This window comes from Elgaria multicarinata, chromosome 5 (assembly GCF_023053635.1).
Source record: "Elgaria multicarinata webbii isolate HBS135686 ecotype San Diego chromosome 5, rElgMul1.1.pri, whole genome shotgun sequence".
NCBI classification, from domain to species: Eukaryota; Metazoa; Chordata; class Lepidosauria; order Squamata; family Anguidae; genus Elgaria; species Elgaria multicarinata.
Genome location: NC_086175.1, coordinates 99,618,060 through 99,642,675, shown reverse-complemented (window position 1 = coordinate 99,642,675; position 24,616 = coordinate 99,618,060). Strand labels below are relative to the sequence as shown.

The window sequence follows — 24,616 nt, the reverse complement described above, 5'->3', positions numbered from 1 at the left end:
AGAAGGTGCCTGACGATTCTTCCCTGAGAAGGGGATATTCCAGTCATGACACCACCACTGAGAAGGCCCTGTCTCTCATGTTCAATTGCCTGATGGCCAGAAATAAGGGCACAGAAAGCAGGACATCTGAAGCAGATCTTAAAGCCCATGCAGATCCATATGCGAGTGGGTGGTCTTTAAATAACCTGGTCTAAGGCCAGCAATTTAATTGGAGCCCAGAAAAATATCAGCCACCAATGCTGTCTTTAGACATGTTGAGTCCTTTAGATCACAAGCTTTTGGCTAGGGCCCTTTGTGACGTTTTTCTAACTCTAAATGCACTAGATGTAGATACTATATAAATAAGCAAAGAAATGCAAACCACAATTATCGCCATCTGGCTCAATGCTACATGCTCATTTACCCCTTCAGATTGCCACATAAATGTATACGGGGGAGAGGTCAACTACTTCTCCCCATCTGTGTTAGCAGTGACCTAGCAGTGAAGGTAAAAGAGCAGATGACATTCAACCATCCCTTGTGGGATCCTTCCGCCTGCCTCCTCGCATGGAGGAAGAAGGTGCCAGAACTTTGCTACTCAGAAAGTTCTAGACCAAGAGGCAGCAGCAATTGGCTGTTTGTCATGTTGGGCAGAATCTGATGCTGCCCATGTGCAGGCGGCCAGGTCTGCTGGTTCCGGTGCACACGCAGCCATCCCCAGTGCACACATGGCCCCTACTGCTTGCGACCGCAATGTAGTGCTTCAGGAACAAGTCCCAAAATGAGCAGAAACACTCATTTCTTCCAGAAACAAGCATTTCCTTTTGTTTCAGGGCTTGCCCCTGGAAGCCCTACATTGCAGCCCCCAGTGATGGGGCCGCACATGCACCAGAACCAGCAGACCTGGCTGCCTGCACAAGGGCACCATTGGATCCTGCCCAGTGTCTCCACAAATATGATATGCAAATAGTCCTGCTGCTTATGCCACCAAGCCTGAAATATCTGGATTTCAGCAAAAGAAGTACAAAAGAGGAAGGGAAGGGAAAGGGCAGTTTCTATTTCTTCCCTCTGCTCTACCCACTTTCCTCATTTCCCATTATGGCCCAATCAGATTAAAGTGCTCATATAGAGGTATAGGAAGAGAAGGTGGGGTAGCTTAAATGGAGAAAACGTGCTCTCAGGGTCTACACTACTGCTTTAAAGCACTTTATAACCGTTTTGACAACTGTTGGGGCCCAGGACACACCCCATATACTGTTTTCAAAACCGTTATAAAGTGCTTCAAAGCAGTAGTGTAGATCCGGCCACATCACTGTTAACAAATGGCAGACCTATATCTTGCTTTAGCAAATCCTGCTTTTGAAGTATTTCTATTAGAACCCATCATGTATTCGAATTAAAGAAGACGCTATTAGTGAACTAAGATATCATATCTGTTAAGTCTATATGAACTATTGCACCATTTTTAAAGCCTGCTGAAATCTTACCTACACCGAATGTTACAAATATATATATATATATATATATATGCAATTACCAGGTTTAGTCTGGGGTACTTCCGGTTTGCCAGATGTTTTGGGTTTAGAAGGTACAAACCGTGTTCCTTTTGGAGCTGGAAAAAAGAGTGGGATTGTTATTGTATTCTTTTGGAATTGTAGCTTCGTGCCATGTTTAGCTCTATTGAGAGTGCATGCTTTAAAAGCATTAAGTAAAAATAAATAAATGATTCCATGTGTTTCTGATAGCTGATTAAAAGGAAAATTAGAAAAGTGTGATGATACATGATGACTGATAAGGAAAAATGCTCAAGCTTTGAATAGAGCAACATCTCAGCTTTGAAAGAGAGAAAGTAAGATGTCAGTAGTGGTGTTCTGTGCTATAGAGAAACCATGAGATCAGAGCAAAATGAAAACATATATTGAGAAGCAGTAAATAAAGTAATGGGATGTCACAACGCAAAACAACGACACAAGATATTTGTGCTGAAGAGAGAATAAACAGTGTATTCATTTCACTAAGGAGGCTTTTACCCATAGTTAACTTTGGTCGTTCGAAGGAAACAGTAGGTTTGATTATAAATGGTTGTGAGGTTGTTTGATGTACTGCTGTTGGAAGGAAAAAGTGAACATCTTTACAAAGCTGAAATAAAGGAAATATAAGACATAATGGAAAAATTAAAATGACACTGAGAGTAGGAGCAGCTTTTTAAACTTGCAAGAGTTTACCCAGTCATTTGCTGAACAATCTGGAGGCTGATAATAAAAAGAAAAGCTCCATAATGGGCTCCATCACACCAGCATTTTATCGCACTCCTGTCATGCCTGGTTTGCAGTTTTGCAGCATGGCATTCATATGATGCCATGCCTGTCCTGCAGACACCCTGCCTCTTTCCCTCTCTTTTTTGTGTTTTCCTAGACTGGGGAAAGGCTGGATTATTTCCCCCAAACAGAATTAAAGTGCCCTTCAGCCCCTGTGTAGTGCCATCCTCTCGCTATTTCCTTTGTTGGGGGCATGTGCTTTGAAGGGAGAGATTGCTGACAAAAGGGGAGGGCAGGGCAGTTCTCTTTCTCCAGCACCGGGTGTCAAACCAACGGACTTGTGCTGAGTCAGTTGAATGAACCTTTATTGCTCCAACCCCGTTCTCATTGCTCGCAGAAACAGAGCCCAGCCAATGAAACTTTAAATTGGTAAATTGCTAGACAACAAAGCCAGAGCAAGGGGGGAAGGAGCCCAGGCTCATCATAATGTTACAACCAATGAAATGGAGGCAGCAAAAGGGAGGCTTCATCTGTATAGCGCGATACCACAAACCCACATGAAATGGGCCATTAGCTTGATGTACTAATGAAGCGGAACATGGAGGCAAACTGGGGGGAAAAGAAGGTGTGATGGAGCCCAATATCTACACAGCCGCTTATGCACGCTGAAGGAGCTTTCTAGATACACACACATAATATATAGCACACACACAGAGGGATACTTACATAAACATGTGGTATATGCCAAATATGTAAGCAGAAATATTTGTCAGAAGTCCACAAGCTTAGTAGTGACAGTCCCATATCATGTTCCAAGCATAGGGTGCAATGTAAAAAGATTGCCACTCTTTAGGACCAGGGCTCCAGGACCAGAGACTTCCACCCATCCCAAGCCTTGCAGGCAAAGTGGGTGGAATGATAGAGGAGAAAATACCTTCTGTTCCACCTTAAAAAACATATTCTTTACCTCTTGGTGGACAGGTCAGCATGGGCAATGGAGTGAGTGGTTTACCTAGTGGCTCCACACCTTTCCTTTACTCTCCCATCCCCATCCCTCCCCTTGTTCCACCCTCTTTTCTCCATCCTCAATCCTCTTCCAATGGGAGGGCAATGGTGGGTGTATTCCCACTTTGATTCTCCCTCCCCGCCAGGTTGTAGCTACATCTATGGTCTCACAGTGGGGTGGTTGAAATCCACACCACCCTATGGTTCTTGGGATGCTCTTCCAGGGACCATAAGATTAGTCTGTTAGCTACTTAGGTATGCCTTGGAGGAAGTTGATACCAGTAAAAAGCTTTAATTCGCTGCTGCAGTTACTTCAAATTGCTCAAAGTGTTTGGCACTTGAAGTTTAAAATAACCTTGAAAGAAGAAGAAAGCCCTGACTATCCAAGATAATTCTGCTGGCATTTTTGCCTTCTCAGGTTGGGACTTTTTGCTAAATCTGGGAACAATATAATAGTTTCCAGAGAAGACAAGGGATGGGAATATTGTATTTTCCCCTTATGAGTGTAGCTGCTCAGGCATAACCAGGAGGAATTTGGCTATTTTTTCTCTAAAAATACAGGAAGTGAGGTTTGGCTAACAATATAATTCTATGAATGTATAGAATTACAAAAGTGACTCAATTACCAGGTTTGGTCTCTAGCATTCTTGGCCTGGTGGATGGTTTTGATTTATTAGGAATGAACTGTTCCACTGTTGAAGCTGAAATAAAAATTTAAACTTGGATTACAGCTTGCATGAACGTCTTTGCTTCTCAGCCTGAAAGAAACTAAGTATGTTAAAGCAACTGTGGAAGCCAACTATTATTATTCCAGAAAGGGAAGACAGCTATTGTGTTGTTGTTGTTGTTGTTGTTGCTGCTGCTGCTGGCATCAGCATCTTTATCAACTTTGGAACAACAAGTATTCTCTCAAAGTGTTCTCAGTCATGGGAGAAAAGAAGAAGACAAAGAAATATTAAATGAAGAAAGTTAGGAACTGCTCCATAGCTAGGTTAGAGGAAGAAGATTCATCCAGACAATATTAGCGAAAGTTTTAATTAGGATTACTCACATAAAACTTTTGTAAATGAACTCAATGGCAGTTTGGTCTATTCAGATGACAGGCTCAATTCTTGACAAGATTAAGTTAAGAACTGGCTTTTTGCCCTGCAGTATTAACCTATCTTTTAGGTGGCTTGTAATGGCATGCAATAACTCCCAAATGTAACTTAAATCCTACACATATAGGTGGATTCAGCCAATGTTTCCATAAGCTGATGCATCTGGAGGTCTGAACAGGCTGATATCTTTGTTTGTGCTTAGACGGTTGAGAGAACAGGTCCCTTAAATGATATTATCTTCCCAAATGCTCACCATGCCTGACTGAACCTTAAGACTCACCTATTTATTTTAACAAATTTGAGAAGAATAGCCATGTTTGTCTTTGCAGTAGAAGTTATATAATACATAATTTAAAATTGAGTGTCACAGCATGCTTTAATGCCCAAGCAAATGTTGGAAGTGTGGGTGCAACTCAGCTAGCTTCAAAGCGAAAAGAGAAAGGCTGATGTGTCTGCATGGAACAGGATTGGAGAGAGGAACCTTTTCTACACCTAAGGGTTATCCCAGGAAAATGGAGGGATTGTCCCTGCCTGCTCCCGGGATCCCCTGTGTGGCATTTGGATGCACAGGGATGATCCCAACGATCCCAGGATATAGGGCTGGTGTAGACATGGAGAGAGAGAGAGAGAGAGAGAGAGACCCGGGGGGGGGAGGGGCTCCAAGCTGCATAGGCTGTCCTCTGATCTGTGCTGACCTTTCTTCCCATGGTAGGCTGATAATCTTAGGGTTTCTGATTTCTCAGAGATGAGACATCTCTTTAGGTCTCTCTCCATCTTGAGTCGTGGACCCTCCTAAATGTCAGGTTCTGTCTGCAGCACCACCTGGCGGCCACAGTGCACCCTGCCGGCTGCAGAGTAGTTGCAGGATCCAGGCTCATATCAGCGAGCACTCCCAGATAGGCTGATGCAGACCAGCTGGGAGCAGCCAGGAAAGGGCTATATAAGAACTGCATTTCCACTCCAGCCTTTGCTGCAGCAAGACAGTCTCCTGTTCCTGATTTCCTGCAATTCCAGACCTTGCCTGACCTTCTGCTTCAACTGACCATGCCTTTTGCCTCTGGCCCTGCTTGAACCCTGGTGCTATTGGACTCTGAACTCTGTTTGCCTCCAGCCCTGCCTGGACTCTGTTTGCTGGTTCCACTGCTGTCCATCCCAGCCCAGATGTTCCTGCGCTGAGGCCTTGCCACCCACGCCCTGGACCCTGACACTATACAACATGTATTTCCTGCAATAAAATACAAGCTTTCTTATTCCTTTGACCCAGAGACTCCAGTGTGATTTATCCAGGGTATCTTTCAGCTAAGATTCCACACAGCTCAACCCTTGTCAGGTTCTTGCTTTTCTGCTAACAGCAAATGCCAATTATAGTTTGATAGTGCATTGCATTTGTGTTTCATGTACAAATTATCATTATTTCTTTAACTTGTATTACCTTCTCTAAACTCCAAACCATGTGTATTTATACCCACCATTTTGTCTTTTCACTTCGTGCACCTGATGAAGAAGGTTTTTGACTCTGGAAATTCACACCCCAATAAACTGCTTGGGCTGCATGTGTGAGACAACTGTGAGTGTAGCCACAGAGCTTTATTTGACATTTTTCACAGTAGCAGTTCTTACTGCTGACAAGACCTACTGATTTTGAAACTGAATAGTAGCAGTGTTTCCTCAGCATTGCTCTTCGCTCCTCTGATGCCATGTTTCTCACCTGCCCAAGGATCTCTACTTCCCTTGCTCGGCTTCGTCCATTTTCTTCTGCTGCCCCTTACGCCTGGAACGCTCTTCCAGAACATTTGAGAACTACAAGTTCAATCGCAGCTTTTAAAGCTCACCTAAAAACTTTTCTTTTTCCTAAAGCTTTTAAAACTTGATTTTGTTCTGACTTTATACTGCTAGTTTTACCCTACCCTGTGCCTGTTTGGTGCATTCTCTTCCCCTCCTTATTGTTTTATTATGATTTTATTAGAATGTAAGCCTATGCGGCAGGGTCTTGCTATTTACTGTTTTACTCTGTACAGCACCATGTACATTGATGGTGCTATATAAATAATAATAATAATAATAATAATAATAATAATAATAATAATTGAGGAATTGCCACAGGAAAAATTCAGAAGCCTGTCTCCATGTATCTTGATGGTGCCATAAGATAATTTTGTAGCCTATTCTGAATACTCCATTGTATCGAAATAAATCTATTTATACACATATCGAAGGCTAATCATGATGTGTGAAGGTTATATGAAGATATAGAAATTATGTTGAAGGAAAATTAATCTTGCTGTCTCTTCAAACTCAAAGGTTAGGACCGAGGTGGAAATGCCAATGCTTTAATACTTTCTTCGTGTGAAGATCTACAAATATTGCATGTTTTGTGCCAAAGGGTAGTTGTGTATTTGGAAAGAGAGACTGGTTATTAGTTGTAATAGTATGACACAATCTGCTCCTGGGAATTTCTTTTCCTGCAAGAAGTAAGAGAAAAACATGACTGTGAGTAAATATGATTACCAAGCGTTGCCTTTGCCTTGTCAGGAGCATGAGGTATCATGGTACTGATAGGATCTTGAGATAATGGAATAATTTCTGCTGGAAAAAATGGAGATACATCATGAGGGTACTGGAGAAAATTAATAAAATTATTTATTTTGCCTTAGTTTGCCAAGAGTGTTCCGAAGAGCTGTAAGCATTATGCTAAAATATATAAGACAGCAAAATCTTCTTACATGTCACATTAAATATAGTTTGGAAGAAGGGAAATAACTACATATTCACACATACACACATATAAGTTTATCAGTTTACTGCAGGAAAAAATGTCCTTGAATTATATTAGCATGGGAGATTTCCCCCACCCCCGCCACCCTTCACTTTGCTCTGTCTGCACTGGGACTGGGCAACAGACCAGACTGGATGATATGACCCCAATCGCTCGTCCGTCCATCTTCTGCAGAGAATACTGATGCAATTAATTTATTTAACTTCTCTGCTATTTCACTGGGCTTCTTTAGATTAAGAGGAAATTGTATTTCCTGCTTTGCTTCCTGCTTCTTTTGCACAATCATAATGGGGCTGTATTACACGGTTGGAGAGGAGTGACCTGTGTGGTTTATAATGGAAAACTTCCCATCCTCTTGCTGCTCATAGCCCAGAATGGAACAGCACCCTTTAGTCGGTGATTTGTAGTGCAACTTCTCCTGTACATGGTAGAAAATCCCAAAACATTTCAGCAAAATCAGGATACTGCATGATGATGATGATGATGATTTAAAAATGGGATTACCAGAGGAAGGTACAGGAGAGGTGTAGGAGGTTGCCGACATCATCAAAAGGACTCGTGAACTTCTGTGAGTGGCCAGTCATGAGCATGACTTATTTCTCTCATGTGAAGAACTTAAATTTAATTTTTACTGTTCTAACTCTGTATTTTAATCTTATATCAATTTTGTTGCGTGGTTTTATCCTGGTTGTGCTTTTTATACTGTATTTTGTAATTGTGCTTTTAACATGTTGGTTGTTTTATTATGGTTTTAATTTTTGTGAACCGCCCAGAGAGCTTCGGCTATTGGGCGGTATAGAAATGTAATAAATAAAATAAAAATAATAAATAAGATAAAATAAAAACCCCATTGTCTTCCTACAGAATCCCTTTAACATCTGTTTAACCAGCAGTGGCCAATGAGTTGGGCTTTCTTGTGGGAATGACATGTTGCCTTCAATGGGACCAAGTTTATTAGGTTTTAGGCACCAGGTGAAACAGGGATGTTGTTTTTAATGCTGTTATCAATAAAACTACATCATCTAGGTAGTTATTTACAAATTGCCAGTACCACTAGATGTTACCGTCCCTTGCTTTTTAAAGTAGGTATTGGGCTAGTATATTTCAGCCAGTATCCCAGGTTTGAGATACCGCTTCCTGTCCCAGCTGCCAAGGTGGCAAGGGACAGTAACATCTAGTGGTATTGGCAATTTCTAAATAACTACCCAGTATTTCTAAGTGTCTATACAGTATATGTGACCACTGAGGAAGACCCTCCTTTAGGGTCGAAACGCATTTGGTCTGTTTTTTTTAAAAAAAAAATCCTTGACTTTGAGTGTTTTTTTAATGGGTTCCTAGTATTTGTTAATGTGTTCTTAACGTGTTCTTAAATGTCAGACTACACAGCCCTACAGTGGCAATATACTTTTTTTTCTGCACTAGTGAAACTTATTAATGTATTAAAAGGCTTTTATAATACTTATCCACCTTTGTAGTATATGTGAACACGGATAGTGATACGATCCACCCCTTTCTCTTACTTTATTGTCTTTACTTTAAGGGGCCTGGATAGCTCTTTTGCTTATCTGAGAATGGATGCTCCCCAGAGGTGAGCTGGAGTAGCCTCCTTGGATAAAACCTAATAGAGGCCATGCACACGCACCCTGCTGGCCCCACCCTGCCAGACCAGATCCATGTGCAGCCCCTACCATGCGCGTACGGGATACAGTGCTTCTGGGGCCAAGCTTGGATGAAAACAAAAAATCTGGTTTCAGGAAGAGGCACAACCTATTGGATACTACTATCCCTGTTCTGGTGCCATAGCTATATTGCTGGGCCCTTTGGGGGGAGCATGGAAATGGAGCAACAGAGCGTCACACCTGAGAATCAAATTGAGTAGGTCCTTCTCACAGCACCTACAAGTAGGGCGTGGCTCAGTTTGCACCTGCAAGCACAAGGAGCTGAACAGGAGCACTTGCTTTTGCAAAAAAAAAACCCTATTTGATTTCTTGCAACTTCCTCCATATTTTTGTTGAATCTATATATATGCTTAAGGAAAGCATGGCGCATAGCAATGCGTGGAAAACTGGAGGTTCCGAGCTAAGAACTTTGTGTTGCTAAGTAACAGGATAGATCAACACAGCTGGGAGTGGAGGGGGGAGCAGCTGGGAAGGAGTGCAGGAGAGTGGCTGGGGGGGGGGGAAGCCCAGAGAGGAGGCTGTGTGGCCCGCTGGCCTGCACAGAAGCCTCAGGGAAGTCCCACAGGTTGGTGTTCAGGCGAGTGGGCAGCGGGGGGACAGTGGCTGGGATTGAGCAAGGGGAAGCGTCAGCATTGAAACATTTCATTGCTGAAATGGTTCACGTGGAGGCCTCAGGTAAGTCCCGCGAGTCAGTGGGAAGGTGAGTGGGTGGGGGGAGTGGCTGGGAGGGAGTGGTGCGAGTGAGGGGAGTGGCTGGGAGTGGGGAGCTCATAGAGGAGGCTGGTCAGCCTTGCACCCAGCTTTTCCGGGCACCCACGGAAAGCTGAAAAAGTATCATACTAGCACACAGATACTCTGCACGAGTCACAATAGTTATAATGATTTTACAATGTTTATTTGTTGGAAAATGCATACTTATTTTGGTGTGTGTGTGTGTTAAAAGTCAAGGTATAAATAAACAAAATGCCAGAGTAGTTGCCTATATTGTCTTATAAGGATATGAATCCTTACTGCACAATAAATAGAAGATGACCCTGTCTACTAAGGATTCACGTCATTAGGAACCATGCTATTTGTTCAAGGCAGACAGAGTGTTGAAGCCTGGGCTTCATTTCCACCATTGTATTTTGATAGCGGTTTATGACTTAGCCTTGCTTTCAGAAGGTCAATAGCTCCAGTGGATAAACACTCTCATACAGCTAAATGTATTGAAACAAATGTTCCTTTTTGAGAAGAATGTTCACAAGCTGCCTTCTTCAGACTACAGTATAGTGGAAAATATGACGCTTATTTAGAATTCCAGTCTTCACAGAATATAAATCAGTTCTACCTTATTTCAACATTGCCTCACCAGGAAATCTTTCTATTTATAAAAAGCTCGTCTAAAAAACAAATGTGCTAGAAAACTAAAGCTGCAATCCTATGTATGTTTGGACCGAAAAAGGCCTACAATTCCCAGCATTCCCCAGCAAGCATGTTTAAATTTCTTTCTGTCTAAACATGGAAAGCATTGTGCCCTAAATACTTGAATATAGATACAAATACAGACACACTGTTACATTTCATTCAAATATTCTATCAGCAGCAGAAGAGAGCTGAATTATAACAGCTATACTCTTTAGTTTAAATGTTCCTCTAACGTCCACTTCCCATCTCATGATTTTTAACAATACGATTTCTGAAAGACATCAAACTTCCTTAGAAATAACACACTCTGTCTTGCAGGACCGTGATGCTAATCCTAGATGGGGTGAGGGATGCTTGTAGTTATTTAGTGGAAAAGAAAAGGTACTCTGGACATGCTCAAGAACACCTTATTCTTTATTATTTTAGAAGACCTATACTCTGTCACAGTAAACACACATTAGGGCTGAGCTACAGATCAAATTAATCTCTAAATTGTAACACATTAGCATGATTCTAGAAGTTAGTCTTGTGAGAAAATTATAATGTATGAGTCTAAGTCAGAAGAAAATACCAGTATTTAAACAATTAGAGAAGGAGAAGGGAACCAAAACACAATCTGTCTGTCCAAGAGCAACTTGGCACATCCGGTGAGGGAAAAAGTTTAATGACACAGATTTGATCACCGGCACTCCCTGAGGTAAAATAAATAGTTAGTGATGTGTTTACCTGGTTTGGTTTTAGGTACTTTTGGGCTTGGTGATGTTTTAGGTTTTGATGGATCACGGCGGCTGCCTTTTGGACCTGCAAGGAAGCAACAAAACTGCAGGTTAATTGGTGCCCATATCACCCTATTACTTCCTAGGATGAGGAACAATCTCTTTTGAGTTCCCTTCTCCAAAGACCTGCTTGTTGCCTGGATGCAGGAAAGGGCTCCAGGCTAGCTTCCCACTTCATGTGGCAAAATGCAGCCTTCCCTTGCAAATGGATCTGTTTGGGAAATAGGGAATGCTATAGGGAGCCTCCAATGGATTCACATGGCATGCAAGTGCCATTAAGGACTGCAGCTGCTACCTCCTCCTCCCAGTAGATCCATTTGCAAAGATCATCTGTGTAAAATGGCAAACTAGAACCATTCCCATCAGTGCATGTACGCATTAGGAGAAGGGCCCACCCTGCTGCTCCATTTGACAAAGTGCAGTCTTCCTATTTGTAACTGGATCTGATGATAGTATTCCATAGGATGCTTGTCCAGACATCCTGAGGAATATCTCGAAGAAAGAAATTACATATATTTTCAACATTTCGATCAAAGTTCTAGGAACAATCATTGAGAAAAAGCATCTGTCTCTGAGTATTAAATACATTTCCCCCCTCTCAAACGTTATTTATGTAGAACTCTCCCACTGGAAGATGATCTAGGCAGAGATTGCTTACTAAGTTATCAAATCGGCAGTATTAACTATTAGTTATGAAAATAAAATTTATTTACTAAGTAGATAACCTAAAATATATGTTACGGATGTTCATAAAAAATCAGTCAAAAATGATTAGTGGCTAAATAAAATTAAACTGTATTGCACTTAAAGAGAATAATAAATATTTTCACACAGAGAGAAAAGATGGAAAGAAACCAAATGTATTACATAAAGGACAGCGTGATAGTTTTCAATCAGTTGAGCACTGTCCCATTTTAAAGATATTTTGGGCACAATCCAAATTGTTATTGCAAGTTTGCTTCAACCAGATGGAAATTGGCAATATAACACAGAGTATTTCTTAAAAGAAGAAAATGGCTATGTGCACTGAAGAAAATAGAAGACTGAACACATTATGTATGGAAATGTCTTTTGCATAAGGCTTTACAAGAAAAAGTTCTTGTCCAGTTAGCCAAACATGTGATTAGAAAGGGAAAACATTGCTCTGGTTGCTAAGCAGTGATTCATCCTTTTCTTTTATACTCAGTTGGCCTGTTTGTTCTACATATTCTACAGATAAGAAAGAGAATAAACAAAGTAATAACTGGCTGTTATTTTTGACTAATCATGTATTTTACACTGTGAAAATATTTTATCAAGTGTTTATGTTTATTTATATGTGGTATTTTTTATGTGTGTGGGAATGCATTTGGCAAAAACTCTACATAAAACAAATGGGGAAAGTATTAAACAGACCTTTGTCCAGTTTTTTATTCTGATAGTACATTTCTGCAATACATCGGTGTTTCTTGCAAACTGTGTTTGTATATATAGGCATATTTGTTCTTATATTTACAGATGTGCCAAAATAGAGATGCTACAAATTGAATACAATTTTGGAAAAATTCAAGTTAATGAAACACTTACTGGGTTTTGTTGATGTTATACCTGGGCTGGGAGATGTTTTTGGTCTGGCAGAACCTCTATGTGTTTCTTTAGGAGCTGAAAGGAATTGAACACAAGTCCTTTTAGTATAATAGGCCTAACCCTAGTGTAGTGGTTAGGGTTAAATTTCTGTTCCCTGCATTTTGCAGTTCTGACAAAAATTGGTAAACTAGATCAGCAAACAAAAATTGGAAAACCATGCCCACTCTTAATTTATTTAAAAACACAGATGTTGGATACTAATGATGTGTTTAGCTCCATATCTAATGTGACCTCCGACTTTAGCATATCAGTCAGGATTAAAAGTCCAGGTTAAATCTCCTAGTTCCTTCTTTCATCTTCTGGGAGATGAAGTTGTCAGCAAAACAAGTCAACACCTCTTTGGATATTCTTTTCTTAGCAAACTCTACACCAAGCAGGATAAAACACTCTGAAAGCAGTTTGAAAATGGTATATGGAATGTGTCATGGGCCCCAACAATTGTCAATACCTCTGTAAAGCCATAGTGTAGATTCTGCCTAAGACTTCCAGCAGATGTTATAGGATAGTTGAAATCCCCCATTTCTACTATGGCTCACTTCTTGTGCAAAAGCTCGCACAATTGGAAACAATGTCATTGGATTTGTGGTTCCTTCACACGAGCAACACTTTTCTACTAGGTTGGAGCCATCCTTTCCATGAGCAGAAGTGGCATTTTGCTAGCAGAAGAGCATCTTTGATTCCAAACCATTGACGACTCCTACACTATGATTTCTAATGAATATGTACTCTAGATGCTCTTCTACATTTCATATCAGCCCAGTTTTGAAGTATGCGGGGTTTCAGTATCATATAAACTTTTTCTAAGCCTTGCACGGCAAATTCATTTTAGTAATGTTATGGATGAAGCGTCGACAGCAAAGAACCTTGAATATCTTGCTAAAACCGATGACAAAATATGATGGCATGGTACAGATAGAACCTGTAATTCAGTCTATTTGTAATTAACAATGAATAGGATAATTAAAATGTTTTTACCTATTGTTGATTTTGGTTGTTCAGTTCGAAAAGTAACTGCTTCCATGACTGCATTGATAAGATTAATAAATAAAAACACAAATATTCAGTAATAATCTTGTCAATCATTATGAAACATAAAATGAAAACATATTTCTGCTTCATCTGTAAATAGTACACAACTGATATGTGGAGCTTATTTGACCAACTTCATGTACTGAGTTAAGGTCCAGGGTACAAATGTGTCCCCTGGCTACGCTGTAAAGTGGTTGCTGCATAAGGGAGTATTGTTTTTGGTGCTCCAGCCATTTCCCCAAGCAGGAGGAAGTAGCAAGTGCAGGCATTATAGGGTGTGTTTCCTCACGAGGAGAGAATATTGGAAATATAATATACTTTTGTTAATGTGTGTTTATTTTTTAAAAATGTATGTATTGACAAGGGGAAGCTGGCAGGCTGAGAATGGTAGTCTACCCACCAAAGCAAACAACATCCTTTCCTAGCCAGAGACAATGTGCATCATCAGACGAGCATTTTATTGCATGCTCGTTACTGGCCACTCACGATTTTTCATGGGTCCTTTTGACAATGCTGTCTGCCTCCCACCCACCCATTCTGCTCATTTTCCCATCGCAAAAGAAGACCCAGAAAATCCAACTTTTTCAGCTGTAGCAAAATGTCCCACCATTTCCTGCTGTGTGCAGGAGAAGCAGCGGGATAAAGATACCCACTGAATAGGCCATGTGGTTGTTGTTTACTTCCTCTTTCTTTGTGTAAAGAAAGAGGAAGTATTGTGGGAGAAAAGCGGGGGGGGGAAGTGATGGTAAGGAAATGCGATTTCCCTTACCATCTCATGATGCTCAATAGTCATGCTTACTTTTCTTCTGATGGCTACAGATGTAACTCCTAATAGTTGTCTACTGTGTACTGTGTGGGCTGTGTCCTAGCTTAGTAGCTACCACTGTCAATGCTCTTCAAAGAAACATCTTCAAGCCATTAAAAAGCATCTTCTAGGGTAGGGCAATCTAGTGCTCTATGGATGTTTTGGACTACTACTCCTATAATCCACAACCATTGGCCATGTTGGCTGGAGCTGATGGGAGTCCAAAACTTCTGGAGGGCACTGGGTTGCCTACTGGGTTCAAGATCATTGGTGCTCATTAGCAATCACCCTCATTTGGCACACTGGGATAGCATTTCTATTACAACATGATGATTTAAATAATGGATTTAAAATGGTAGACAAACCAAAGAAATTATGTATGCCTTTTCTGTTTTCTTTAATAAAGGTTTTTTTTTTAAAAAAAAATCTGAAGTCAACTTTAGCAATGTAAACATACATAAGGAAGTAATAACTCACTGAGTTAAATCACTCTGTTCAGTATCCAGTAATTTAAATGAGAACATATAAACCAATCAATACACAATCTATAAGACACACAATTTTCATGTTACGCTCTTATGAATACTGCATCACATTTTTGAGAAAAGGAATGAAATGTATTCCAAGTTATGCTAAAATAGATAAAAAGCAAAATTGATGAATGAAATCATGCAAAACAAAGATCAATTTACCAGGCTTGGTCTGTGGCAGATCAGGCCTGACCCGAGTTTTAGGTTTGGAAGGCACAGGATCTTTCTCTTCTGGAAATAAAGTGAAGAATGCAAGTTATAAATTGGTACATTGTTTGGAGATCTGGGCCTGATGCTCCATAGAAAGAAAGGGGAAAGCTTACTAACTAATTTGAAAAAGTCTGAAGAATCTTTATTTTGATTAGAAAATAACCAGTATATCTTGCATTTATAAACCTGGAGATGATCTATTCCTTGTGTCAAATTATTAAGCAGGATATAATACAATGAAAGTGGTGTATGGAATGTGAATTGCGCCCCAACAGTTATCAGTGCACTTCAATACTGCTATAGTGGGCACTTCAATGCTATGGGGGTGACTTCCAAATATAATGTACCTAGCAACTCACTCATAACAGATACACAGATATAGCGTGTCATCACATGGGGAAAATCGTGTTTCCTTACCCTTGCTTCTTTGCCCACGTGTTTGTCCCTCATTTCTTCCTCTTTTGAAAGAGGAAGTAAACAACATGCACGTGGCCCGTTCAGTGGGTCTTTTTGATCACACTGCTTCTCCTGCACACAGCAGGAGATAGAAGCAACTTCCGTCTTTAAAAATATGTTGGACTTACTGGGATGTTTTTTTGTTGTGTGAAAAAGGCTAGAAGGGACAGGAGGCATGCAGGAGGCACATGACATCATGAGAGGGACACGCAAAAATCCGTGAGTGCCCAGTAACAAGCGTGCAATAAAACGCTTGTCTGATGCAGTTCATAGAATGCAAATGCAACTGATTAAGCCTATAAAGACAGCTTAGTGAAACATCATTCCCATTTCTGTCTTTGATGGTCCAGTTCTAAGTGCAATCATTTTCAGGGCTGCATAAAAAGAGAAGTCATGCAAAGCAGAGATGAAATTACCAGGCTTGGTCTGTAGCGCATCAGGGCTGAGCTGAGTTTTAGGTTTCAAAGGCACGGGGTCTTTCTCTTCTGGAAATGAAATCATAGCATAGCAAAGTTGGAAGGGGCCTACAACGCCATCGAGTCCAACCCCCTGCTCAATGCAGGAATCCACCCTAAAGCATCCCTGACAGATAGTTGTCCAGCTGCCTCTTGAATGCCTCTAGTGCGGGAGAGCCCACAACCTCCCTAGGTAACTGATTCCATTGTCATACTGCTCTAACAGTCAGGAAGTTTTTCCTGATGTCCAGCTGGAATCTGGCTTCCTTTAACTTGAGCCCGTTATTCTGTGTCTGCGCTCTGGGAGGATCGAGAAGAGATCCTGGCCCTCCTCTGTGTGACAACCTTTTAAGTATTTGAAGAGTGCTATCATGTCTCCCCTCAATCTTCTCTTCTCCAGGCTAAACATGCCCAGTTCCTTCAGTCTCTCTCATAGGGCTTTGTTTCCAGACCCCTCATCATCCTGGATGCCCTCTTCTGAACAAGCTCCAGCTTGTCTGCGTCCTTCTTGAATTGTGGAGCCCAGAACTGGACACAGTACTCTAGATGAGGCCTAACCAGAGCTGAATAGAGAGGAACCAGTACCTCATGTGATTTGGAAGCTATACTTCTATTAATGCAGCCCAAAATAGAATTTGCCTTTCTTGCAGCCATATTGCACTGTTGGCTCATATTCAGCTTGCGATCTACAACAATTCCAAGATCCTTCTCGTTTGTAGTATTGCTGAGCCAAGTATCCCCCATCTTGTAACTGTGCATTTGGTTTCTATTTCCTAGATGTAGAACTTGGCATTTATCCCTATTAAATTTCATTCTGTTGTTTTCAGCCCAGCACTCCAGCCTATCAAGATCACTTTGAAGTTTGTTTCTGTCTTCCAGGGTATTAGCTATCCCACCCAATTTTGTGTCATCTGCAAATTTGATCAGCGTTCCCTGCACCTCCTCATCCAAATCATTAATAAAAATGTTGAAGAGCACTGGGCCCAGGACTGAGCCCTGCGGTACCCCACTCGATGCCTCTCCCCAGTTTGAAAAGGTTCCATTGATAAGTACTCTTTGAGTCCGATTCTGTAGCCAACTGTGAATCCACCTAATAGTTGTTCCATCTAGCCCACTTTTAGCTAGTTTGTTAATCAGAATGTCATGTGGTATTTTGTCAAAGCTTTGCTGAAATCAAGATATGTGACGTCCACAGCATTTCCACTGTCCAGCTTTTGTCTCCTTTATAATCAAGAATTTAAGTATGACGTGGTCACTTTCCCCCAGAGTTCCCGTAACTGCCACTTTACCCACTAAGTCATCCCTATTGGTCAATATCAAGTCAAGGATTGCCAATCTTCTAGTTCCTTCCTCCACTTTCTGTAGGAGAAAGTTATCACCCACACATGTCAGGAATTTCTTGGAAGGGCCGCTTTTGGCAGTATTTATCTCCCAACAAAAATCAGGGTAATTGAAGTCCCCCATCACTACTACATCACACTTCCTTGAAACACTGGCAATTTGTTTCTCAAAAATTTTGTCCATGTCTTCTCCTTGATTGGGTGGTCGGTAGTAGACTCTGAGTATCATGTTCTTTTTATTCCTTGCTCCATTTATTTTAATCCAGGTGCTCTCAATGGGGCTCCCATTCTGATCCGCCTGTATTTCTGTGCAGGGATAGGTATTTTTAACATATAGTGCAACTCCGCCTCCCTTTCTATTTCTTCTGTTCTTTTTGAACAAGTTATATCCTTCAATTGCTATATTCCAGTCATGGGAGTCATCCCACCAAGTTTCAGTTATACCTATCAGGTCATATTTGCCTTCATGTAATAAAAGTTCAACTTCGTTCTGTTTGTTTCCCATGCTCTGGGCATTAGTATATAGACATCGAAGACCATGTGTTTTCTAGTCTGGCTTTGCTCCTACATTGTTGTGGACACTATTTTGGGGCACTATTGGAGCTGTTCTCTGTACTGTGGTGCATGGGCCTTCATCCATTGTTGCCTTGAAGTTTACGTCTCCCGCCCCCGTGAGATTCAGTTTAAAGCCCTCCTGATCAAGTTCTTCATGCTGTGGCCGAACTCATTCTTTCCAGCCCTTGTGAGGTGCAACCCATCCCTTGCCAGCAGTCCATCTTCCAAGTAGCGTAGCCCGTGGTCCCAGAATCCAAAACTCTCATGTCGGCACCATCTTCGTAGCCAGTCATTCATCCGGAGTATTTTTCTTTCCCTTTCTAATCCTCTTCCAAGAACCAGGAGGATGGATGAGAAAACTACTTGGGCCCCAAAGTTCTTCAGTTTCCTTCCCAGAGCTTCAAAGTCTGAAATGATTTCTTCGTAGCTCTGCTTGGTGACATCATTTGTTCCCACATGGATGAGAAGAAAGGGGTATGTGTCCGTGGGCTTTATGAGCTTCGGTAACCCTTCAGTCACGTCTCTAATCTGTGCTCCAGGGAGACAGTACACCTGGCGAGTCCATGGGTCTTAAAGCAGTAGTGTAGATCTGGCCCAGTAAAACTGATTATTTTTTTTGGAAGTGAAACATGCTGCCATTTCTTGCTGTGTGCGGGAAAAGCAGTGTGATAAAAACTCTCACTGAATGGGCCAAGTGGTCATTATTTATTTCCTCTTTCTTCCCCCACATGAAGAAAGAGGAAGTATCATGGGATAGAAGCGATGGGAAAGAGATGGTAAGGAAACGGGATTTCCCCCCTTTCTGTTGATGCTCATAGAGTGCAAAGGCAACTGAACAAGCCTATAGAAACAGCTTAGTGAAACATCACTGCCATTTCTGTCTTTGCCGGCTCGGTTCTAAGTGCAATCATTTTTTGGACTGTATGGAAACAAAAGTCATGTAAAACAAAGAGGAATTTACCAGGCTTGGTCTGTGGCACATCAGGGCTGAGCCGAGTTTTAGGGCTTGAAGGCACAAGGTCTTTCTCTTCTGGAAATAAATAAAGGACACACGTTATAAATTGGTACATTGTTCGGAGAGCTGGGCCTGTTGCTCCATAGAAAGAAAGGGGAAAGTTTACTAACTAACTTGAAAAAAAGACTGAAGAATCTTTATTTTGATTTGAAAATAACCAGTATATCTTGCATTTATAAACCTGGAGACGATCTAAACCTTGTGTCAAATTATTAAACGGGGCAGGGTGCTATCAGTATGCTGATGACACCCAAATATAGTTCTCTATGCCTTCAACAACAGCGTCAGCTAAGGATAGTGTGTCTTCTCTGAATGAATGCTTAGAGGCGGTAATGGGCTGGATGAGGAAAAACAAACTGAAGCTGAATCCAGACAAGATGGAGGTGGTTGCTGTCAAAGGTCATAACCTGGGTTTGGAGGTGTGTCAACCAGTTCTGGATGGGGTGACACTTCCCCTGAAAGACTATGTTCGCAGCTTGGGGGTGCTTCTGGATCTGTCGCTCCAATGACAGCCCAGATAGATGCGACGGCTAGGAGTGCCTACTATCAGCTTTGGCTGATACGCCAGCTGCGCCCCTTCCTAGAGTCAGAAGACCTAAAGACGTGCACGTGCTGGTAATTTCGAGGCTCAACTTCTGCAATGCGCTCTACATAGGGCTACCTTTGTGCCTAGTCCGGAAACTTAAACTAGTTCAAAATATGGCAGCCAGGTTGGTCACCGGTACACCTGGGTTGACCACATCACACCAGTCTTAAAATCTCTTCACTGGCTGCCAATTAGTTTCTGGGTGAAGTATAAAGTGTTGGTTATCACCTTTAAAGGTTTGGGTCCAGGCTACCTGCGGGATTGACTTCCCCCATACAATCCGCCCTGCACACTCAGGTCCTCTGGGAAGAATTTACTCCAGCCAACAAAAACAAGGCTGACAACTATTACCCAGAGGACATTTTCTTCTGCCACTCCCAGTTTGTGGAATGGCTTGCCGGGAGAGATTCATCAACTTAACAGTCTTCCAGAATTTAAGAAAGCCATAAAGACTGATCTCTTCCGGCAGGCTTACCCAGTTGAATTTTAAGATGCCTTTTTTAATGGTGTGCTGCTTTTAATGATGCACTGGTTTTAAACGTTTGAATTAGTTGTATGTACTTTATGGTGTTTTTATTTGTGTTGTACACCACCTCGATCCAGAGGGAGAGGCAGGTAACAAATAAATATATTATTATTATTATTATTATTATTATTATTATTATTATTAATGTGGATTTTGCCCCAACAGTTATCAGTGCACTTTAATACTGCTAAAAAACAGTAGTGCAGATTTAGCCCAGGACTTCAATGCTATTGGGGTGCTTTCGTACCTAGGAACTCACCAATAATACAGACACAGATATAAAGCATCATCACAAGGAGAAAATCACATTTCCTTACTGTTGCTTCTCTGCCCATGCATTTGTCCCTCCTTACTTCCTCTTTTGAAAGAGGAAGTAAACTACGTGCAAGTGGCCCCTTCAGTGGGCCATTTTGATCGAGCTGCTTCTCCTGCACACAGCAGGAGATAGAGGCAACTTCCATCTTTAAAAATAAGTTGGACTTACTGGGGTGGTTGTTTGTTGTGTGAAGAAGGCTAGAAGGGGCAGGAGGTTTGAGGAAGGCAGACGACATCATAAGAGGGACCCGCAAAACTCTGTGAGTGCCCAGTAATGAGCGTGTAATAAAACGCTTGTCAGATGGAGTTCATAGAGTGCAAATGCAACCTAACAAACCTATAAAGACAGCTTAATGAAACATCATTCCCATTTCTGTCTTTGATGGTTCAGTTCTAAGTGCAATCATTTTTGGGACTGTATGAAAACAAAAGTCATGTAAAGTAAAGATGAATTTACCAGGCTTGGTCTGTGGCGCATCAGGCCTGAGCTGAGTTTTTGGTTTTGAAGGCACGGCGTCTTTCTCTTCTGGAAATGAAATGAGGAATGCAAGTTTCAAATGGGAACATTGTTCAGAAATGTGGGCCTCACACTTCTTAGAAAGAAAGGGGGAAAGATTACTAACTAATTTGAAAAGAAAAAAGACTGAAGACTCTTTTTTAAAGAATTTGAAAATAACCAGTATATCTTGCATTTCTAAACCTGGACTTCTTAGTGGGCATTTCAATGCCACTGTATGTGGGTGACTTCCACATACAATATATCTGGGATCTCACCACAGTAGTGCCCCTAAGGTGCCTGGATCCCGCACTTGCATTCCTTCCTGGCATCGGCACGGGAAGGAACGCAAGTGCGAACTTTCCTTATGGCACTTGAGGGGGAAAGGAACAAGGGGCAGGAATGAGGCAGCCAGAGGAAGATGAGGAGAGGCCTTCTGACCTCTCTCCAGCTGCCTGTTCCTCTCCTCCCCCCGTTTTTTAATTTTTAATTTTTAAAGAGACGCAGGGCTCGTTCCTCTCCTCCCCTCCTGCCCATTTTTTATTATTATTTTCCACAGGGCACAGGGCTCTCCTGAGCTCCTCCCCCTTCCCTGTCCAACCCATGGTGACCAATCAGGGGGTGCCATGGTCTGTGACAAGCCTCCACTGCCAAAAAAGTTGGGGTAAGTGCCCAATTTTTTTCAGCGGTGTTTCTGGAGTTTGCCCCAGGATGGCTTCCTAATGGCAGCTATGTCATGTAGATGACCTGCTACTACTGCGAAGCCACCCTGGGGCAAACCCTTCACGTAGAGGTGCCCAGAGACACAGATGAGGAGCATCCTGAGAAGAGAATTTTTTCGCATGCTCATTACTTGTTTTGATGATGAGCTTCGGCTGTGGGGCGGTATATAAATGTAATTAAATGAATAAATAAATAAATAAAATGTCATCTGCCTCCCTCCCATCTCCCACTCTTTCTGGTCTTCTTTCCACAACAAATAAGACCCTGGTAAATCCGATTTTTTGGGGGGAAGCGAAACATGCTGCCATTTCCTGCTGTGTGCAGGAAAAGAAGTGTGATAAAAACACCCACTGAATGGGCCAAATGGTCATTGTTTCTTCACATGGGGGAAGAAAGAGGAAGTAAAGAGGAAGCATCGTGGGACAGAAGCGGGGCGGGGGGAAGTGATTGTAAGGAAACAGGATTTCCCCCCTGTCTGATGACGCTCATGGAGTGCAAAGGCAACTGAAGAAGCCTGTAGAGACATTTTAGTGAAACATCACTCCTAATTCTGTCTTTGATGGCTCAGTTCAAAGTGTAATCATTTTCGGGACTGTATAAAAACAAAAGTCATGCAAAGCAGAGATGAATTTACCAGGCTTGGTCTGTGGCACGTCAGGATCGAGCTGAGTTTTAGGTCTCAAAGGCACAGGGTCTTTCTCTTCTGGAAATAAAATGAAGGATGCACGTTATAAATGGGTTCATTGTTCAGAAATTTGAGCCTCACACCAGATGCATTGAGGATACGTAGATGCGGCATGCATCTGACTGCATGGGGAAAGAGTATAAATTCACATTATAGATTATGAAGGAGGAACAAAGAGAGATGTGCAAAGGAATTTAAAAGAAAAAAATGTGTTCTGCTCTACATGGATAAAACTGCTTGGATGCCTTTGGGGCAGTGATCAAGACAATCAAACACAAATGCTGATTCAGGGAGATCCATACTACTCTTAATACTTATCCTTAATTTTGCTCAGCCCCAGGGCTAGAGCAATCATGGTAGGGTTGAAGGAGGGGGATGACAAGGTAGAGCATACCTTGCCTGCAGTTCGTATTTAGAGTTTCAGTCAAAAAATTGGGGGAGGAGAAGATGGCCCTAAGGAATGTGCTGAAAGAGGTCTTAAAGTTAGCATAGCAGCCCTAGTTCCCTAAATCACACACAGAGGGCCTGTTCATGCAACATGCTAACTCAGACTCAGTGGTTGAATGTGGGTTGCAACAAACCATGGTTTGTTTGTTGAATCGTGTATTATTGTGTTGTCTGAACACAGCCAGATTGTCTTGTTAACCATGCAGTGTGGCTTATTTTTCTCAACAAATGACTGAGAACCCATGGTTTGCTGTTGGATTGTTGAGGGTGGAATGCCCTCCCCTTGGAGGTCTGACTGGCACCGGCACTGGTTTCATTCTGATGCCAAGTTAAGACATGGCTTTTTAACAAAGCCTTTGATGGCTAAATTCACCAAGCCTGTACATAGTTTTAATTGTTTTAATTGGTTCTACTGTTTTTAAGTTCTGTACTGGTTTTAGCTTATTAACGGTTTAATTTGTTTTTAGCTGTGTATATTTATTGTTTTATATTGGTTGTATGGTTTTATCTGAATGCTGCCCTCAGATCCTTGTGATATAGGGTGGGATACAAATGTCTTAATAAATAAAATAAATAATTAAATATAACAAGCCACACTGCATGGTTAACGAGCAACCCTAGCTGCATTCAGACAACATCCTAACCCACAGTTCAACAAACAACCTACAGTTCAAAACATTCAACCACTGAATGTGGGTTAGTGTGTTGTGTGAACAGCCCTAGTGTCTTAACATGGGCTCAATTTTAAAAATATCAGTAGTAACCTAATCTCCGACTAAACAATTCATTTAGTTGCAATATCATGGACCAGGAAAAATCTACAAAAAGAAAGGGGGAAATTTTACTAACTTTTTTTAAAAAGACTGAAGAATCTTTATTTTCATTTGAAAATAATATATCTTGCATTTATAAACCTGGACTTCTTAGTGGGCACTTCAATGCTATTGGTGCTATGGGGGTGACTTCCAAATACAGTGTACCTAGGATTTCATCCACAATAGTGACCCAGATATAGAGTGCAACAACAACAACAACAACAACAACAACAACAACAACAACTGAACAAGTCTATAAAGTCAGCTTAATGAAACATCATTACCCATTTCTGTCTTTGGTGGCTCAGTTCTAAGTGCAATAATATTCAGGACTGTACAGAAACAAAACATTAAAAAATATTTTAAAAATGTTTATCCCACCATTCTTGTCACAGCATCTAACAAAACATCACAACAATAAAAACAATGTAAAAATAAAGATAATACAATACAACAAGCAGCAAAAATACAAAATGAATAATATAATGAAAACACAAAGGTAAATAATAATTTTCTCTGAAAATATTACTTATTTCTGCTGGTTAAATTTTACTAAAGAAAAATCAAGCTCCGATGATGTATTTGTAAAAAAATAGATTACTGGATTTATTTATTTATTAAAGTGTATTTTCAATGAGTTTCTTTCAAAAATAGTTTCGAACCATTGGAAATTCTACATGTAACTGTAATGCACAAACCAGGTTGGGGAAGGAAGGAAAATGGTAAAGGATTGGCAGTAATAATTAGGAATGGAAGTGGCAAATGGCAATGGCAGGGGTAGGTATGATCTTGACAACAGAAACTTGTAATAGAACTAGTGCATAATTATGATGATCAATATCTACTATTAGCATCCATGTCTTTCTATTAGCATCCATGTCTTTTTAAAAACACCCTCCAGATTTGGTGTTTGGTGGAGGCCTGAAACTAGAGGGGAATTAGGAAAAATCAGAGTCCCCACTCTTGCACAAGGGGAAATGCCTTCGGTCCGTGCTAGGGTACTAATGAATACAAGCAGTTAC

General features: G+C 41.2%; 1 protein-coding gene across 1 annotated transcript in view; it reads right to left on the bottom strand.

Moving 5' to 3' along the window:
• The window catches only part of ABI3BP (ABI family member 3 binding protein), a 134,910-nt gene that overhangs the window by 46,831 nt on the left and 63,463 nt on the right, over positions 1–24,616 (bottom strand). The window contains exons 25-37 of the mRNA XM_063127713.1: positions 23,879–23,926; positions 22,282–22,350; positions 20,886–20,954; positions 18,948–19,016; positions 16,053–16,121; positions 15,133–15,201; positions 13,582–13,629; positions 12,547–12,621; positions 10,931–11,005; positions 6,851–6,928; positions 3,869–3,943; positions 2,010–2,084; positions 1,517–1,591 (exon numbers count right to left, since the gene is read on the bottom strand). Of these exons, the coding sequence (XP_062983783.1) occupies positions 1,517–1,591; positions 2,010–2,084; positions 3,869–3,943; positions 6,851–6,928; positions 10,931–11,005; positions 12,547–12,621; positions 13,582–13,629; positions 15,133–15,201; positions 16,053–16,121; positions 18,948–19,016; positions 20,886–20,954; positions 22,282–22,350; positions 23,879–23,926 (894 nt within the window). The remainder of the gene's footprint in view (positions 1–1,516; positions 1,592–2,009; positions 2,085–3,868; positions 3,944–6,850; positions 6,929–10,930; positions 11,006–12,546; positions 12,622–13,581; positions 13,630–15,132; positions 15,202–16,052; positions 16,122–18,947; positions 19,017–20,885; positions 20,955–22,281; positions 22,351–23,878; positions 23,927–24,616) is intronic.